The sequence below is a fragment of the Diplotaxodon limnothrissa genome, linkage group LG2 (genome assembly GCF_057381915.1).
Source record: "Diplotaxodon limnothrissa isolate DT_005_m linkage group LG2, D_limnothrissa_male_GT1.1, whole genome shotgun sequence".
NCBI lineage: Eukaryota > Metazoa > Chordata > Actinopteri > Cichliformes > Cichlidae > Diplotaxodon > Diplotaxodon limnothrissa.
This window is the reverse complement of record NC_140597.1, coordinates 32,644,537-32,664,907: the sequence shown is the minus strand read 5'-3', so window position 1 is coordinate 32,664,907 and position 20,371 is coordinate 32,644,537. Positions and strand designations below refer to the sequence as shown.

The window sequence follows — 20,371 nt, the reverse complement described above, 5'->3', positions numbered from 1 at the left end:
GTTTGAGTTATTGTTTGTACAGTAATGTTTATGTTAATTTACCTAATGATGGTTACGAAGCGAATACTAGGGTTGTGCGATATGACCAAAATCTCATATCCTGATATAAAACATCTATCGTCCCGATAATGATATAAATCACAAAAATTTAACATTTTCTGTGAATCTCGGGCAGCTTGACTTGCGGGAAGTGTTTCCAGCTGGGCGTCGTGTACCTGGAGTCGAGTTTTTTTTAACCGATGCATTAAACTATACATTTTTAGACCTAAGTTGTAACAGCCGCCGTTTTCTTTGTGAGCATTTATTACACGGCGTGCTGCGGGGAAAAGCCTGTTCTAACGTTTGAGTCTAAGGGTTATTTTTTTAGCACCTGGCAGTAGGGCTGCTCAATTAATCGAATTTTAATCACGATTACGATCTGGGCTTTCAACGATCATTAAAAATGACTGAGCCGATTATTAGCCCCTCCCTCATGCTTTACTCTCGCGCTGCTCCATGTGGCAAATCAAGCGCACTGCTCTGCATTTCGAACACGCGTCACAACAATTAAGAGGACCCGAGGGAAGCTCGGAAAGCTAAGCAGAAGTTATTTGGAGAGGAGTGGACTGCCGTTGGTTGAAAAGAGAGGTAAAAAAAAAAAAAACTTAAGTGGTGTGGAAACATTATGGCTTCGCGGAGTCAGACGTGGATCAAGTAGACACAGTGTGTAAACTTTGCTATGGTGTTGTAGCTGCACCACAGAGCAACACTGCAAAGTTCACATTTTTCATTTATTTCTTATATTGCAAACATTTGCACTGTTATCAGTATTTGCACACTATTTTATATTATTTTTTAAAGTCATTATTCAATACATTGTTATTGTTAAACCTTTAAAGCCGGTCAGAGCAGCATGCTCGTTTTGTGTAACTATTTTTAAATCCCTGTAGAACCTGAACGCTAAGCTAGCACAATAAATTTTTTTCCATATGAAACCAGAGGAGTTGTACTTACATCTTATGCCATCAGCTTGTCCTCGGTCACGGTTTCCTTCCACATATAGCTTTGCAAAAATTGCATAAAAAGAGCTTTCAGGAACAAAAACATAATATTCCAGAAACACGCTTTGCCGATCCGATCAGCTGTTCTTAACACTTCCCATATTGAAAAAGACGTCAACGTGAACTATCGCAAGTGACGTCATTTTTGCGGAAAATGTAGTTTCTTACTTGTAGGCCTTAGAACTCGAATTGCACTGCTGGAGATAGTTTATTTTGATGCACATGCACATTCTTTGCAAATTTGCATCATAGGATTGTTTTTTTGTTTTTCCTGCAGTATATAAAAATTGCTGTATCTCCAAAAATAAAACTATGAAGACACTCAAAATAAATTTCCTGTTGTTGTAAACTATTTTTTGCAACTTTTTTGTATTTAAAGTTTTGAGGGATAAACCTCTTAAATTTCTCCAAGTAGAAATATATGTAAAAACAAAAACGATTTTCAATTTTTTTTGTAGTTTATTGCACTTTTTTGCAATTAATGTAGTTACTATGGACTTAATGCATACACATTTTTAAAATATGGGCTATAACAGTTGTATTGATGTATAGCAACTTGAAATGCTCCCACAAATGGCACTACAGCATGTAAAAAAATAATATAAGCTCTGGCGGACGAAATAAATATCGTCAAATAATCGTGATCTCAATTTCAGTGAAAATAATCGTGATTATCATTTTTGCCATAATCGAGCAGCCCTACCTGGCGGCTCTTTTTTACTTCTCATTCGTAAATACTCTGCATATTCTTTCACGTGATTCAGTTTATTTTGAAAAGTGTAAACAGGATCTTGAGCTTTATTTTGAGAGTTTTATGTGGAAAATAAACAAGCGGACATGCTATGGTTTTACCGTCGTTGTTGCTAACGACAACACATAAAAACAGGCGCTTGTCCGTCCGTAGTGTGGTTATATTAAATATAAGAGAAAGAGAGAACTTTAAGAAATTAATATAGCCACTACAGTGACTATCAAAACGACGAAAAAATATTGCCATAAACAGTTTATTTTGTGACACCACGAAACAAACGATAGCGTAAAATGAAACTATAGATGTTTTTATATCGTCATCCGGTATAAATCGTTATATCGAACAGCCCTAGTGAAACACTATTTCAGTTTTTTTGTTTTTTTTTGTTTTTTTTTAAGCTAGTGAGTGAATGTGATAGTAAACCAGTAAACAGGAGTAGGTATGTCTGTGAAGGGTATCAGTCATCCAGGTCATCATAGTCTAAAGAGCTTGGAAAGAAAAGCGTCTGGACTTCTTTAAGTTCAGTTCTTTAAGTTAACTTAAACTTAAAGAACTGAACTTAAAGAAGACCAGACGCTTTGCTTTCTAAGCTCTTTAGATTAAACAGAAGTAGCTACTCTGTCTCCTAGCTTTTGTTTTTTTTTTTTCTCTCACATTAATGTTAGCAGTTATTCAGAATAATAAACCTCTTCCACTTAATGTTAGGTAGTTAATCTGTGGGTTGGACCATCTGATATACAACCAAATTTAGTAATGGACTCTTCTAATTCAGTTTTGTTCTTTTTTTTTTTTTTTTTTTTTTTTTTTTTGTAGTATCAAGTAAAGACATATAGAGGAGTTTGTCTTGAAAAGGGGTCATGCAAGTCTCAAATGTCATGTCATGACAGTGAGCATCTTTAACATGGTTATCAGCAGTTGGAACATCTCAGTGATAAGCTCAGGCAAACTTTCATGGTCAACATCCTACAGATCTTGAAGATGAGGTCTTGGTATCCGTTTTTAGTGGCTAAGCAAGCAAGGGAGCTAATGTATTGGGGATTGCAGTGTGTGGTTGAGAACCCACTGATTATCACGGTGCTGAGGTTTACCAATAGAGAAACTAAACTAACAGGAGACAAGCTAAAAATGAAAAAAAAAAATATATTTTTGTCATACATGAAGAATGAAGTTTAATGAACCACAGTCTTGCAGAAATCAGAGAACGTGAACATTACATGTCTGATAACACAGCACCCTGGGAAGCCAGGGGAACTGGAGTCCGAAGAACTACAGATAAGGCGAACGAGAATTACCTCTTTTTAGCCTCTGTTCTCCTCATCAGAGAGCTTACAGCTACCTGCCAACTGGTGATAACAGACAAATAACAGTTTCACAAGTTAACTTTATTCATTTTGTCTCTGAGCTTAATTATACTTGGGAAGAAAACGTATCACCTGTTGAGAATTCTGAATGTTTATTGGCTGTGTTTACATGTCCTGTAGTGTTGTGGTTACCAGGTGCCTTACACCCATACTTTATTAATCCAATATACAACAATATGTGCTAGTGATGCTCCTGGTGACTAATTTGTTAGTGGACAACATGGGGGGGAAAAAAATATTTTTTACACTAGCCGACAAGTCTAAAACTAAGACACGCTCCCATTAAATTTGAGAATGTGTAATGTCAAAAGCTCATTAAACAAAAGTATTTTAAAGCATTAGTCACATTTTCAACAATGAATCATGTTATTTAACTGTGTGGCAGCTTGCATCATCAACATTGCATTTGGCAACAAAGAAGAAAATCACTTAAAATAAACTGATATAACCAGTTTTTTTAATACCATATTTAAACTATAAAAGATGTTAAATTATTATTAAAATGTGACAAATTAACATCCGAAAAAGGAATAAGCTGTCACTGAAAAGTATGGTGCAGCATGCCGTGCATTATGAACGATGCATGCTGGTGGAAAATTCATGACAGCCACTTAAATAAAAGTTGAAATCTAAAATAAAACAAATGGTAAATCATCCATTCATTTTCTTCTGCTTATCTGAAGTCAAGTCACAGGGGCAGAAGCAGGGAAGGCCAGACCTCCCTCTCGCAAGCCACCGCCTCCGGCTTATCCGGGGAAACTTTGACACATTCCCTGGCTGGCTGAATGAAATAATCACACCAGCGGTCTGGGGCTTCCTCCCAGTAGGACATACCCAGTTGGAACAAGTTATACAGGAGGTGTCTGTCTCAGCTAGCTCCTTTCAATATGGAGAAACGGTATTCTACTTTGAGCCCAACCAGAGTGACTGAGCTCCTTACCCTATTGCCAGGTGAAAAGCCCATCCACTTTTTAGAGAAAGCTAATTTCTCCCGCTTGGATCTGTAATCTTATTCTTATTATTATCCATCCATCCATCCATTTGCTTCCGCTTATCCTTTTCAGGGTCGCGGGGGGCGCTGGAGCCTATTCCAGCTGTCATAGGGCGAAAGGCGGGGTACACCCTGGACAGGTCGCCAGTCTGTCGCAGGGCTAACACATAGGGACAGACAACCATTCACACTCACTCGCACATTCACACCTAGTGGCAATTTGGATTATCCAATTAACCTATCCCCACAAGCTGCATGTCTTTGGACGGTGGGAGGAAGCCGGAGTACCTGGAGAGAACCCACGCAAACACGGGGAGAACATGCAAACTCCACACAGAAAGACTGTGGAATTGGTGGAATTGAACTCAGGACCTTCTTGCTGTGCGGCAACAGTGCTAACCACCGTGCCACCATGCTATTATTATTATTATTATTATTATTATTATTAATTAATTAATTAATTATCTATTTATTTTATTTTAATTTTTTTGTCTTTAAGAGAACTAGCAATAATGGAGTTAACAAAAAAAATCAGGCTGAGAATAACAGATTTATGGCTTTTTCTCACCAATGATGCTCCATCTGGTGGCAGATAACTGCATAACATTAGGACAACTATTTACCAGCCTTGGGTATCAATTAAAATAAAAATGAAAAAATAGATTAAACAACTAGTATGTGTGGTACAGAGTAGTGACAGTAGCAATGATTAGTCAGTCGTGCACAACCCTATTTTATACGCTCTCATTTTTCCTAAAAAGTCCTTTATAAAACATCTGTCATAGGGGATCTTGGTTTGTTTCTGCCAGATGGTGGAGTTTATAAGGAACATCAAAAGTTCTAAATCAAAGCAAGGATGTTAATACGACGAATAAATTTAGTTCTTGCATGGAGCATGATTAACCATCAGTGCAGACAATCCACCACTTAAAGAAAGTGTAAAAGGAAACTCTTAGTTCAAACTGTTGCAAAACCTAGCTGTCTTGGGAGTTCTGCTCAAGCTGAAATGAACAGCCCTAAGCACAAATATGCCATCTGTCTGGAGAAGTTGGCATAATGCTAACATTGTCAATGTGTCAACAGTGTCTCGTGAGCTAAAGGAACACATGGAAATGGAAGCATCTGTTCTGGAGAAGAGAAAAACTCACTGGCCTACTTGAAAAAGTGTTGGTTGTGTGTGTGTGTGTGTGTGTGTGTGTGTGGGTTTTTTTTGTTTTTTTTGTTGTTTTTTTTTTTGTTGTTTTTTTTATTTGAATTGGTCTAATAACACAACGAAGCAGATAATATATTCATCTAGTGATGACATGCTAGATCTAAATGTCTAAATGGTCTCTGAAAAGTGCCTTCTGGCAATATAAGCTAATGAAAAACTGCAACATGATGTGAAATTTGAAATATTGTCTTCTCCTTTTGTTTTTTAGGAACAAACAACCACAACCTGAACCACAACTGCATTCTTACAGGGACATTGGAATGTACAGGCCTTTGCATACAGTGTAGTCAGTTATAGGTTTGTCAGTTTGTGCATTGTGCATTTGACATTTGAATATAATTTGGATATCTAACATGATAAATGAATATCAAATGGAGTTATAGCACAGAATTACACAGAACCTACAATTTCCAGAATATGCCCAGGCATATAAAAAGTATTGTATTTAAAATAGGATCTCAAAGATTAAATCAGTTGTTTGGAAATCACGTCCTATATCTCCAAGTAAGCTAATGTAGTATAGGTAGGTTTTATAGGTTTGACAGTTGTCTTCTTGTCATAAGATGAATATTATAGCTTGAGATTTGTAAACAATATGTGAATTAGGGTTTGTGTGTTAGCGGTGCTGTTGTGGGTTCCAATTGACATTCCTTTCTTGTTATGAGTTTAAATGCTCTGTGTGGCAGAGCATTACTTGAGACTTGGTCTGGATATAACTATTACTTGAAGCACTAACATCTTACCAGGGGCTTTTTTTTTTTTTTTTTTGTCTGTGTTAAAATGTGGTAAGAAGTGTGCAGTCTGCTGAGGTCTTTGAAGCGTTCAGTCATGAAACAAATCAGCTTCCAAAGGTACTGCTCATTTGGAGGCATCATAGCACCAGGCTAAGTGACTGAATTTCCAGTGAACCAGTGGAAATCTTAATTGGTACTTGTGCAGTTCATGGGTGTTACATATTGCATTTGTTCCATAACTTTAAAAATAGGCTTAAAGACTAATAGCAATCAAATAATATCTTGAATGTTTGAAATTTGCATATGAGTAGAATAATATAATTTTTGAAATATAAAATCTTAAACAATGGGAATATATGTGTTATATATTAGAAATGGGTTGACACTACAGTTTGGTCCTTTGAATAGTGAGGATAAAAAAAGTGCCTCATTCAAGCTTCTTTGCTATAAGTGAGGACAGTGGGTGGGGGGTGGGGAAGTGGGGGTTGCTGCTAATATTGCAGGGTGATCAAGATAAAGTTGGTATTTAGGGGCTGATTGTATTATGTTAGTGCTTTTGGTTTGTTTCTGTTTTGACCCATATGAATGTAGAGTGCCTACCTCCACCCTCCTCCCACTGAGGTCATTGAATTGTGTGCTATTAGTATCTGTGACTCAGAGTTTCTGTCTTTAAATAACTTTTTATGTGAAACGCATTTCTAAAATCTCTGTCCTTTCTAAATTATAGATTTAATCTTTTTTGTAAATATGAGTTGTTTATTCTCCCCTCCTCCCATTATACCCTACATAGAGCTTTGTATGGCTGCTGATGTGTGTTTTGTCTTTGTATTTCCTCATGTGCACTTGTTTGGCTTAGTTAAATTCTTTTGCAAGAGCACTCAAAGGCCAATGCTACTGCCCAGAAGTAATACTAGGGTTAATTATTGGGAATATTGACTTAAGAACAATGGGATTATAATTTCAGTTGTAACTGTATGAGTTTTATCACCAGTAGGGCAGGGCGATATGGCCAAAAATATTTATCACGATATATATTTGAAAATTTGCGATAACGATATAACTGACGATATAATTTCTGCGAGACAAAACACAACTCCACAACTTTACTAGCGCAAAAAACCCCCAATCCATTTATTTTACTTAAACAAGCAGCTGTTTTTTATGTGCATTAAAGCTATATGAATTTTTAACAGTGCAAATGCAAATTCCTTTGTGAAATTTTAACCAAAAGGCATTTCCAGTATAAATGGGCTGACATATCCTGAGCATAACCATGTATAATATCCACTGAAGTTAAAAAGAGGTGCTTTGCTACATTAAACTGCAGTGTGCCAAATAAAAAAAGTCAAATATGTATTTTTCCGACAATAAGGTGCAAGGGATTATAAGGCAACAAAGCAGTCAGATAAATCAAACTTTATTCAACTCATTCTTCTTTCTTCCTCCACTTGCGTACCATTGATTCGTTAATGCTGTATTCTATCACAGCTGCTCTATTCCCATGTTGTTGCAGTATTTTAATGACTAACCTCGTATTGTGGATGGATTATCTCAGTTCTCCTGACTGAAGTTTGGTCCGTTTACAGCATCCTGCCATGCGATTGCATTTGTCGCTAACCATCAGGAACCTTCACGTTAACTTTTATCGAGTGGAAAAGTGTTAGCGTTCATCCTTCAGCTTCACTGTTTGTTATGCTAACATAGCTGTGTCGCTAGCGATCACGTAGCACATCATTAAATACCAGCTAGCCCAACTTCAGTAACCCTACAAATGTCACTGCTGTGTAGCTTCCTGTCTTCATATATGTTGGAAGTGATAGCAGAGCTGTACGTTTGATTTTTTTTTTTCAGAAATCTCTGTCAGAACATGCTGTATTATGCTTAGGTAACTAGCGAGCTAACTTCCGCTAACTTCTAACTCCGTTAAATGTAATGAATTCTGTTTCCATGAATGCCTGGATATTAAACATCATAGTTACACCTGGTAAAGCAGCAACGCTGATCGTTTTATTAAAGATGGAAGAATTTAGACAGTTAACTCTCAGTGATGTTCGTTTGACTTCGGGACCTTAAAGTACGGAGTTTAGGATCCAGATTACTCCCAGATTTACGAGCACCTTAGTCCGACAAATACGGCAATAACGACAGCCCGCTTGCATGTTCTACAAAAAAATGTGCTTTGTTGTATATCTGACGGACAAACACCAAACCAGTTAAATTGCACCATTTTTACAAACTAATTCTGGTTCATCTGTTTCACTCAACAATCTGCTTTCCCCATTTTTATTCTCCGTTACCGCCGTGCTTTTTCGGCACTGCGCATGAGCGTTTTACCCATATTCTATCGCGATATTTCATTTTCTTATCGTTGCCTAACATTGTACCGGTATTACCGTGAACGGTATAATATGGCCCAGCCCCAATCACCAGATATAGCCCAAATTATCAATTGATGTATGGAATGTTGCAGTTGTCTGCTGGAAAACTGTTGGTTGAGTGGGTTCCTCTTCAACCATCTGATGCTGTTTCACTGTATAAGGGCCTGAAGGTCAAGTCCATATGTTTAATTTTCTTACTGCAAGGCATTTTGTGACCATCAGGCCTTTGACGCTAATACAAATACAACAGAAATAACTTTGATAGGGGGAAAAAAATGGCAAAGATACAACCCTGTGTATTAAAATTTATTAGAGGTAAATGGTTAGAACCAAGGAATACTGCAACAACAACAACAAAAAACCTATTCATATTTAAAAGTTGGTTAAAATTTTTAAAATTTTGTCTGGTGTTTATGTCAGAGTAATTGCCATTGAAGCAAGGACTGAGATAATTGTTGGTTTGGCAAATGCATGTCTCGTTAACAGCCCCATCTCACAGGCTATTTTCTGTGTTGCAGTGTTAACTGTATCTAATTAAGTAGATGGAATTGTCCTGGCTGTTTTTAAACATTTATTAAAACTATGTTGAATAATACTTACATTCTTGTTACTTGCTTGGTGGAAAGTGGGTTGGGGTGGTTGGGTTTTGTGTCTCCATTAACACTGGGGCAGGGATGAGGAGCAGTCATGCAGTAAACATGCCCCACTTGGACTGACATAGAATCATTATGTCTTCTGCGCATAGCCCATCAGTGCACTTAAATGCATCTTGAGTCTGTTGGTCAGTGAGGCAACTAGGAGCATTAAAAATGCTGACATCCAATTTGACAAGGTGCTGTAGACACTTAACTTCACAGGTTTAGTAAAAATATTATATTTGGGGGCTCCTATTTGCTTTTGCAATTTAGAATGGATAAAAAAACCCCCAACTTAACACCCCCCCCCCCCCCCCCCCCCCCCCCCCCCCCCCCACACACACACACACGAGTCCGCTGTATCCATCTTAACATGCAGACTATTTCCTTTTTCTCTTTCTATAAAGCCATGAGACAAAAATGATTGCTGTGGTGTTAGTGAGTGCATTGTGCATTCAAAAGGCAGACGGCAATAAACCGGTGGTGACCATGTATGTTATATTTTGGTAGAATTATGTTTTTGTGATTTATTTGGTGTATTTATGTTATTTTGCAGTTCTTTCCCCACAGTTACTTAAGTATATTTATTTTTTGCCTTTTTGTTAGATTGAATATAGATACAGGAACATGATAAGTACCTGGCCTGTCCTGATTTCGTTTTTGCACAGGGCAAGATGTTTTATGCAAAGCTATTTAGTTGGACTACATAAACTCAAAGACAAGCCTGAGACACAATCAGAAAAATCAAAATGTGATCCACTAATAGGCAGGGCTTGACAGTGATCCGTAGCTGGTGACCGCTGATAAGTAAATCATGCTGACAAAACAAAAATTATGTAAATCCAGCTTAAGTTTCTGTTTAAGATCCTTAGGCTATTGATTTAAACATATTTAATTGCAAAAGCCTTCCCCCCCAGTGCTTCAACGCTTCCAGAATACTGCACCAACTAGTGGCTATAATTCTAGTTTGATAAGAAAATGTAACGTGCCTCACAGATTCTAATCAGTTTGCCTGAGTTCAGTTTGATCCATGCTGGCATCACGCCTACATGCGTAGATGTTGAATTAAAAATAACTTGCTGTTCAACTGATTTATTTAAATGAAACTAACTTACACAATTCACATATACACAGAGAATTCATACCCTGCATTTTTGCACACTTTGTGTGCTACTAGATGGATGCCATTCCTGAGTAAAAGTGGAATGATGTTTAATAGGTAAATTGTATGTAAAGTACAACATGAGCATGACACAGTTTCATCTTAGAGTAGAACTTGTCAGATGGTCAGATTGAAGGTACTCCTGGTCTTTCAATTGCCACTTGGTTATCAAGACTATGGAAAATGTCTTGAACTCTGTAAACAACATGCTGAGCTTATGGCCTCAGTCACTGAGCCAATGAGCATGTGGTTTCACAGTCAGACTGACCCCTCCATGTCACATTCATTTTCAAAAACATTTTTTTTTGCAATTGACATGGCTGCAGCAAAAATCTTGTAGCTTCAGGATGGGACTTTAGAAACCAGTATGTGACGGCATGGTTGTTGCATCCTTCTCATATACATGCCTATGTTCAGAATTGATAATTGATTAAGCCCAGTAAAGTTTTGATACAAATCTTCATAATGACCTGAATGGCATTCACCTTTGAGTGCAACTGATTCAAAGTACCTAGCTATGAGAAAATTGGTTTTGCTTCAGGACAAGTATCTGTTCTTGAACGGACCTGTCAAAGCTCACACTCAAAGAACTTCTTTTGAGAGACTTGAAAGAGGGCAAGTCCAAGACCCTAAAATAACTTGATAAATGGTAAATGGCCTGAATTTGTATAGCGCTTTACTCAGTCGCTAAGGACCCCAAAGCGCTTTACACTACATTCAGTCATTCACCCATTCACACACACATTCACACACTGGCAATGGCAAGCTACATTGTAGCCACAGCTGCCCTGGGGCGCACTGACAGAGGCGAGGCTGCCGAACACTGGCGCCACCGGGCCCTCTGACCACCACCAGTAGGCAAACATGGGGTTAGTATCTTGCCCAAGGATACTTGGCATGCAGCCAGGACGTAGCCTGGGATCGAACCACCGACCTTCTGATTTGTGGCTGACCTGCTCTGCCACCTGAGCTATAGCCTGTATACAGTAATCTTAAGGTTAAGATTACTGTATTTTTTTTTTTTTTCCAGTGACACGAGTACAATACAGGGTATTCTCATGCCCATATCACATTAGCAAAACCTATCAAAAAAATCTACTTTTTTCCATATCATCTTGATCTTTCAGTTAACCTACTGTCTTAATTCAGAGTGGCCATCTGACACTACTGTTCACTTATCAGTAAAAGTGTCTAGTCTGCTTTCCTTCATTCTGCATTTGCTTGGTTTTTGTTCTTCATCTGATCTACATAATCTTTCTCACCTCTCTCAGTGTCTCCTTAAATGTGCATGGGCAGGTACACACATACACAGAAATGGCAACAGTGTGTGACTGGCTCATTATTTTGCTTTCATAAGCAAAATGCATCTGCTGATTTGATTCTCTCCAGCTGCCTGGTCTCTGAGACAGACACGCAGAAAAAGCTGTATGCCTTTATTTTTGCCACTGCCTTTAGGACTCTATAATATGCGCCCTTTACTATGTGTATATACTGTAAGCAGTTGTGTTGGCATTTTGTAAAGGGCATTTCATTGAGGGATCACAGAGTGTCTGTTCTGGACTTAAAATTGCAAATCAGCAATCAGTGCAGCACTCTTGACGTCTTGCGTTTGTAAATCTCTCCTCACTTATAACTGTTGAGTTTTCATTTTTGATTGCGCATGTAATCAGAAATGTAGACACCCATACACTAAGTTTTTCAAGTTTTTCCCTCTTTCAGCCTACTCCATATAATTTATAGTTATTTATGATCACACTAGTCGCCATTTAATCAGCTGAATTTGAGAAAATTTGCTGTTTTTGCTGCAGATTTTTGATGGGAGTTAACAACACTGGGGGAATTGCACATGGTAGTTCGCTGGCAACTGTCATCACTGTTGATTAAACATAACTCACAGGATGGGTTGAATAAAGTGTCTTGAACAAAAGGACTTAAATGCCATGCTTTCTTTCATATTTTTTTTCCAAAGCATGTGTCCATATTATGACAGTTTACAAAAACTTGCTTAGGGATGTGTTTGCAGCTTAATGCTTTACCCAGACTACAAAAAGAGGAAACCCAAAATGTACTACTTCATCTAATATGCTCACTGTAGGATGGTAAGATGAATCAGCTCATTTAACTAGCAGCCTGTGCTTAGGGGAGGTCTTTAAATTATAATTAAGCAGTTTCATTGAGTTTGCTTTTTGATTTACATTAGAGGAAAAAAACTTTAGTGCCCTGTGAGAGGGAGTTCTCATTACAAATTTTTCTGTTAATTCTTGATAATCTAATAATTTTTTTGTATGTTGCAAATTTGTAGAAAATGTCTGTCACAGTTTCCAACCAGATGCCTTGCTTTGGTTGTTTTGTCTGGGCAGCAGGGTAAACCCACAGGTATTACAGTAACAATGCAATAAAATAGCACAAAGTTGGTATATTAATATTTCCGTCATTTGGGTTGTTGATTTAAAATTTTGTTCATCATCAGCAAACACTTCAGTCAGTGTTACTGTCTTAGTGATTATGTGTTTTTCTTTAATTGAATTGCCTTTTCTGTTGATTAATTTGGTGTTATGTTAAGGATTAGTGAGGCACTAGTGGGGCTGTGTAAATAATTGAATCGTTTGCTCTATAATACGTCATGACTCAGATCCACTATTACTCGTAGTATGTCTTTGTCACTTAACACTTGCCTTGCTTATTAAAAGGCGTCCTATTGCTGTTATGTAGTGTGTGATGTTACTGTTACTCATTCATTAAACAGTTTAGTGTTTCCAACTTAGTGATGCTTTTGTTTATTTTGGTCCAGCCCACCTCTTCATGACTCTTCTGGCTCAAAAAAATGTAGTTTGTTGTGTCTGTCATTGCATATTTTCCTAACTGTACATGTGGTTTGTAAAGCGGACCTTACAGTTTGTCAAATTGAAGCTTGGTTTTTGTGTCTCCCTCCCACATGTATCTCTGTTGCTTTCTTCCTGACTACTGTTCAGTTTCCCATGCAATTACCCAGAATCCACTGTGCCTCCTGTCAGCTGTAAATTTCCGTTTTGTGGGCGGAATACTGTAGCACCACAACATTTGTTTGTATGTGTACGAGCTTTCTTTTATGGCATCTTCATGGTGTGTGCCTGTGTGCGTGAGCTGAGGGTCTGTTATTTAATGGCAGCTGTGAAAACGGAAGCATTTTTTTCTTAACTGTCTTCCCCATAATCAATGTGCCTTCTTATTTGTCCTGCTTTGCTCTTTGTTTGTGCGTCTTAAACGAATTCATAAAGGTTAAGCTTTTCTGTGTTGGTCATTGTGACTCCTTTAGCTCAGAACAAAACTGAATGATAAGTAGGATCAGTCGGGCATAAGTAAGCGTTTATGTGTTGTAGGTTAGCAACATAACAATTGGAAGTCCATAATGCTTTTTGTAATTTGTAAAAGAACAAAAAAACCCAACATATTAAATCAGAAATTTGATATTAAGAGCTGAATATTGAAATTGTGTTACTTTGATGCTTTCCAGAATGTCATCAGTATTAATCTTCTTTATGCCTTTTTAGTGTTTGATATTTGATTTATTTTACTGATGTCAATTCAGTTTTACTCATACATAGCTCTTGTCAGGGCTATATAGTCCACTTATTTTGATTTCCTACAGAAACATTAATGGGTATAGCCTGACCTCTAGTGGCAGAGACATGATGATACTTTTCCCTTTCTTTCTAAAATACAAATGTGCTACTTTTTCCTATGTATGGCTTCATCGACTGCGCACACACACACACACACACACACGCACACGCACGCTTCACCTTTGTTGATGATTGACTGCCTATCACCTGCATGTTTCTAAATGTCCTCCTTAGCTTAGACTGTCTTTAATTTAGATGCATTGGTCTTTGAGTAGATGCGAAAAGAGCTAATGATTAAGATTTTCTTTCTTTTTTTTTTCTTTTTATTTTTTCCTGGGTTTTTCTTAATTGCTTGTGAATTCTGTAGATGATTTCCTGGAGCTGCTTCTTCCCATCATTGATTTCTATCTAATGGGTTCTTTATTTTTTTTTCCCTCCCTCCTCTTTTTCATTTCTTTTACCTGCCATCTGGTTGGTTTTTCTTCCCCCCTTTTTTGCCATTTTTCTCCCCCTCATTCATTCTTCTACAGACACTCAAACGGCTGATTCCTGATGAGGTAGGTTTATTACAGCTTGTCACTGTCAAACGTGTGCTTGACTTGTGTGTCAGATAAAACTGTTATGCATTTAATGTCACCTCACTGTCTGTCACAAGCCTAACCCACCATAACACACTTGTTTGGTATCTGTGTCTTGTCCTGTGCTATACTGAAGTTAAATGTGCATTTTCTCAAGATGCGCATTGACAACATGAAATGCTTGGCACATAAACTAGTGATGCCTTCATGTGCCCGCAGCTAGGATGCCAGATTTTTCTTTGAGTCACTATGTAGGGTCACTGTATTATGTGCCAAGCTGACATGCATGATGAAGCTCATGTTCTTTGCTTTTTTTTTTTTTTTTTTTTTTTTTTCTTTTTCATGTATTAAATAACACTCTGTGCTAATACTGAATGTTTACCACTCAAAGTCATTAAAGCCAGAAAGTGAGATATACCAGACTCCTGGAAAATTTGAGTATGCTCTGTTTACAGCATACTTTGTGCGGCAAAACCACTTTTGAGCTCAAGTTTTAAAAAGGTTTCTGCTCTTGTAAAGAATTTCCCTTTTCAGACATGGAATACGTAAGATAGTTGGTGATGTGAGTTAAAGTTAACATTAAGGCTAAGTAAGATTGCCTTCAAGTTATGTGTCCCTTGCATTCACAATTCGTTTTAGTATTTTTACTTTATTTTTGCATCTTGTGCGGCTGGCTGATATTGCACAGTGTCAAGGTTGTGTTTAGATTGAGACAAAGTAAAATTACTGCCTGGTCTTTGGAAAATGGTACATGTCTGAAAGGGGCAATGTAATATCAAAGTTAGGGAGAAATGTCCCTTGAGTTTTTAACACTACATATGGTTTGATATCTAACATTAACATAAGAACAGTGGTTACTCTCTGTAGTTTTCTTCTCTTACCACTTTTCTCTCTGTCATGTTCCTCTGTTATGTTGTTTGCTAATCCAGTTGGAGCGTTTCACCAGCATGAGGAAAAAGGAGAAGGAGAAGCCTGGACCACCGCCAGGTCACCGACACTCTTCAGCTGCCAGCTATGAGATCAGTGCTCAGAGTGGCATGATGAATGATCATTCTGATGAATATGTCCTGGAACTGTTTGAACAGATGCTGGTGAGAAAGACAGTAAAAGAGTCTATACACACTTTTGTGTATAAATGATTTGGCTTTTGAGGTGTCATATAATATTCGTTACCTTGCCTGTGCAGCTACAGAAACTTGGCATATTCCAATCAAAAGTACTGAATTTCTCACAGTTTAAACACCCTTAATGTGGAGTTACCCTTAAGCCTTAAATTTCCTTTGCTGTAATGTCAGAAGAACTGTGAAGTTGCATAAAAGTTTATTCTGTCTTGCTGCAAGTAGGATTTGACAGACATGTAAAAAAACAAATAACTGATCTCCTGGGACAAGCAAATGGCACCGATTGAAATCCTGAAAGGAAAAAGTTTTTAAATAGTTACATCCAGTAATTCTTTTAACAAGTAAGAAATTCTGTCTTACAGCTGACTCTGAATAGATGGTTATTTCCCCTAATGTAATTAATCAAATATATGGATTATATTTCTGCATTTTATTTTTTTATTGCTTGAGTACACAAATTGATTTTTATGCTAAATCTCTCAATGTTTATTTCTGTTCCATTTGATTATTTTTCTTTACTCCTGTCTTTTACTCTAGGTGGATATGAACCTCAATGAGGAAAAGCAGCAGCCTCTGAGACAGAAAGACATTTTGATCAAACGAGAGATGGTCTCCCAGTACCTCCACACATCTAAAGCTGTCAGTACCTCAAATATCTTAAAAAAATATAGCAAGTACAGGGTGCTAGAGCGAATGTGCTGGCGGTTTAAAGCAAGTCCTTATTTTTTTTTTTTTCTCTTCGGCTAGAATGAATACATTTTCCAAAGCATTTTGGACATTAGTCATTAATAAATAGTAAATTAATAACTAATCTAATATGTATTTACTGTTTACATACATTAAATTGATGGATGGTTATAGTTATGTTGCTGTTGTTGTTTAAACAAACTCAAACTCTGAAAAAATGAGTGAACCTCCATTGACCTTTAGCTGCTGTGTCACATTTACAACAAGAGTAAACAACTTCCAGAAAATGTATCTGGAAGTATGTAGTGGATTTATGAAAACCCAGACCTTTAGAAATGATTTAATAGTCTTTTCTTCCTTTTAAATCCTGGCAATTCCAAAGGGTTCACAAACTCAAAGTGCTCAAAGGCCCTACATAATCATACACAGATGGCTGCTAATACAGTTCATTTAACTGTAAAATAAGCCTATTAGGAGAAAAACCCTACACACAGTACCCTTTAATCCCACATGTCAAAATTTCAAATTACTCTTGACTTTTGCCCTTGATGCTCTACTGTTGTGCTTTCATGTAGAAATAATAGCAATTATATCATGTAACAAGAAATATGTAAATGCAGAACACTAAGTGATTTTGTGTTTACGTGCCTGCTGTGTTTGTTTGTGTTTGTCGATTAGGGTCAGAGCCAGAAGGAGAGTTCCAAGTCGGCCATGATGTACATCCAGGAGTTAAAGGCAGACTATCGAGATTCACAGCTGCTGAGCTGTCTTGAATCTCTAAGAGTTTCACTCAATAACAACCCTGTTAGGTAATATGCACGCGCACACACACATTTCTGTTGCTCTGTGCTTCAGGTTAAAATAAATTATACTAACTACAATAATATAGCAAGGCTCAGTATAGAATCAGTGTAAGTTTACAGTGATATAATAAGAACTTTGTGGGTTGTGTCAGCACCACTGTCAGCTATGCGTACTCAAGCGATAACAAAATTACCACCATGCTTGCAAGGTAGTTGATGCTTGGTTGATTTTTGCTTTAGTAGTCCATAAAACTTTGTTTTGTAACGCTACACTTTTTCATGTTTTTGTGAACTCCAACTTTAGCTTTTAGAATTTGAAGCTCACTAAGGTTTAAATCTTGCAGTAAATCTTCTGGAGTTATCCTTAAGAAGTCTTATTCTGTGTTATTGACAAGCAAACATGTATGCCTACATCCAGAAGAGCATTTTTTCACTCGCTGTGCAAGCATAAACATTATTTCTTCACCTCACAAGCAATTTTCTGTTATCTAAAACATTTGTGTGCATTTCAATTTCCCAGTCTATCTATCTCTTGCTATTTTGGAAGCCACCCAGCTGTGGGAAAGCAAATACTTGGGTTAATTAAATTTTTTTTTTTTTTACCTTGCATTGTCAAATCTTTAGTCTTTGTACTGACGCACAATTTCACCTGAATCTAAATGTCAACCTTTAGTTAACTCTTAGCTATGGCCAGCTCCTTTTTCCATGGCCATTGAATCAAATTGTTACTTAAGAAACATTTTGTAGCATCTCTATAGAGTTTATACTTGGCAATTTGGGGATTTGGTGTAAAGTATCAATATCACACTCAAACTCATATTAATTTTCACATAAATCTACTCAAATTACATCTGAGACTTTGCACTGGGTTTATTGATGCCTGTGGGTTAGCAAGGGGTTTTAAAGGATCTTTACATTCGATTGAAACTCATTCACCATTGAGAAAAATCATCTATAGTTTAGGTTACAAACAACTACCAATTCATCCAAGACTGGCTGCTCCAGAAATCCATTCAAACAGCAGTGTTTTTTGCTGGGGAGCTTCTATATACACACACGCACGCGCGTGCGCGCTCTCTCTCTCTTACTGAAGCACCTATAAAGTTTTAGAAATGAAACCCCATGCCTTTTGTAATATATGCTATCAATATATGCTGTCGGCTAGGATTTAAAGTGTACTGGACAGTGTACTGTGCTTTTTAGGGGGAAAAGCTCATATTCACTATGCACATAGATTTACCCTCTGGATTTGTTCTAACCATGAATTCATGCATGCTGTGACAGACAATTTTTCTTAATGTATGGGAAAATATCTTTCACTTTCAGTTGGGTACAGAACTTTGGAGATGAAGGGTTGGCTCTGCTTCTGAATCTGCTGAGAAAACTCCAGGAAGAGGAATGCACGTAAGTTACTTAAACCAAAAAAACAACAACAACTGTATATTCTAGCAGTGTGTTTGAAATGTCTTTCTGGTCTTTCACCAACCAGGCCAATTGGAACGAAATGCCAACATGAGATAATTCGTTGTCTTAAAGCCTTTATGAACAACAAGGTAGGAAAACTTCTTACATCTAAATCCCTAATCCTTTGTTTCATATCAGAATTAATATAACTATAGAATAATTAATGGCCCATTTTCTTTTGTCATTGTAGCAGAGGGCACTCTAAATTCAATACAGTGAAGGTTGTTTACTAATGTATGTAATCCTAGGAAAAAAGAAATTTTATAGAAACTTCTCCAGATTCTGGAATATATTTTATATTTATCCACCTGCTAATAATACAAAGGTAAAGTCAAAACCAATTCTGGAGAAAACATAACATGTCGAATGGATATATATATTTTTAAAATTTGGCTTAATTTGGTCAAACTAATTTGCGTTGTCTGGCTGAGGATCGATGAAGGTTTATTGAAGATTACTCAATAATAGAACAAAGCATAATTTAGTTATAAATATGACATTATTGGTCTAAAATAATGTTTGAATGTATTAAAGGGTACCGACATAATAAATGTCATTGCCTGTGTGGTTGCTGTCCCTAATAACAGCCTGTAGTAATAATATCCAGATGGATAGCAATTCAGTAACTTGTATTATTTTTGCATGGCTTTCAAAGTGCCAGCTTTTGTCAAATTGTTCCACCCCTTTTGTCAAAGCAAGACGTTGGTATACAATTTCCATAGTTGTTGCAGTCGAGTACATTTCATCTGGACTAAATTCTGATATGAAGACTATAATCTGAAAAATGGAAGTCTTTACCTCAGTCTACTTTCTCTCTTTCCTTTTCTGCTTAGCATGGTCTGAAATCCATGTTGGAGTCACCTGAGGGAATTCCTCTGCTAACCAGAGCCATCAACCCAAAAGTGCCTCATATGATGGTGGACGCTGTCAAGCTTCTTTCTGCCATCTCCATTTTGGAGCGTCCTGAAAACCTGTAAGTATTAGTGAAATGTAGATGCTGTTTCAAAAAAGTGGAATGCACAAAGATAATGGACTGTTCTAGTTTGGATATTAGACTTGTATTAGACCAACTGACAGTGATGAACTGCTCTGCTGACATCAGTACTTGCTTATCATCATATTTCTCTTCATCTGTTTCAATGAAATGACATTCTCAGTCCCCATTCTTTTCTTTTAAGGATAAATGTTGTATTCATGTATTGATTTAAAATGTACCATGTAGTGAAGCTTTATAATGATAACGTATATCATTGTTTGTTTTTTTTGGTTTGTTTTGCAGTCACGAGCGTGTTTTAGAGGCAATTACAGAGGAGGCAGAGAAACAGGACACTGAAAGGTTTCAGCCACTTCTTACTGGAATGAGGAGCTCCAGCATTGCACTTAAGGTACATATTCAAATGCGTACCCATATTTCACCACTTATAGGTTCTCACATGGGCTTTTGTTTGGCAAATGACCCAGCCCGGGTGTCTTTGATCGACAGCACTTTTAAGCGGGTTATGCTGTATAAATACTCTATAAAACTGACTTGTGATGTGTTTTTGGCAGAGTGGCTGCATGCAGTTAATAAACGCCTTGATCAGCCGTGCAGAAGAACTGGACTTCAGAATCCATATTCGCTCTGAACTGCTAAGACTGGGTCTTAGAGATCAGCTGAAGGTACAGAAAACCCACTTGATTTCTTTCAACGGTGACTTTGCAATAACATACATTTTCACAGCTTTAATGTTTGTGTCTCCCTATATTGATGCCTCTGTCTCCCTGATGGGCTAACACACACATGCTGTAAAAACTTTTCCTACAAGCATTCAAACTAAAAATGTTTGACTGTCACTTTCCTCCTGCTATTCT

At 37.3% G+C, this 20,371-nt stretch overlaps 1 protein-coding gene across 1 annotated transcript in view; it reads left to right on the top strand.

Moving 5' to 3' along the window:
* The window catches only part of LOC146638879 (protein diaphanous homolog 1-like), an 84,769-nt gene that overhangs the window by 16,163 nt on the left and 48,235 nt on the right, over window positions 1–20,371 (top strand). Inside the window, exons 2-10 of the mRNA XM_085365043.1 lie at window positions 14,398–14,424; window positions 15,375–15,536; window positions 16,104–16,205; window positions 16,932–17,062; window positions 18,383–18,460; window positions 18,546–18,609; window positions 19,354–19,493; window positions 19,800–19,905; window positions 20,069–20,179. Of these exons, the coding sequence (XP_085221169.1) occupies window positions 14,398–14,424; window positions 15,375–15,536; window positions 16,104–16,205; window positions 16,932–17,062; window positions 18,383–18,460; window positions 18,546–18,609; window positions 19,354–19,493; window positions 19,800–19,905; window positions 20,069–20,179 (921 nt within the window). The remainder of the gene's footprint in view (window positions 1–14,397; window positions 14,425–15,374; window positions 15,537–16,103; window positions 16,206–16,931; window positions 17,063–18,382; window positions 18,461–18,545; window positions 18,610–19,353; window positions 19,494–19,799; window positions 19,906–20,068; window positions 20,180–20,371) is intronic.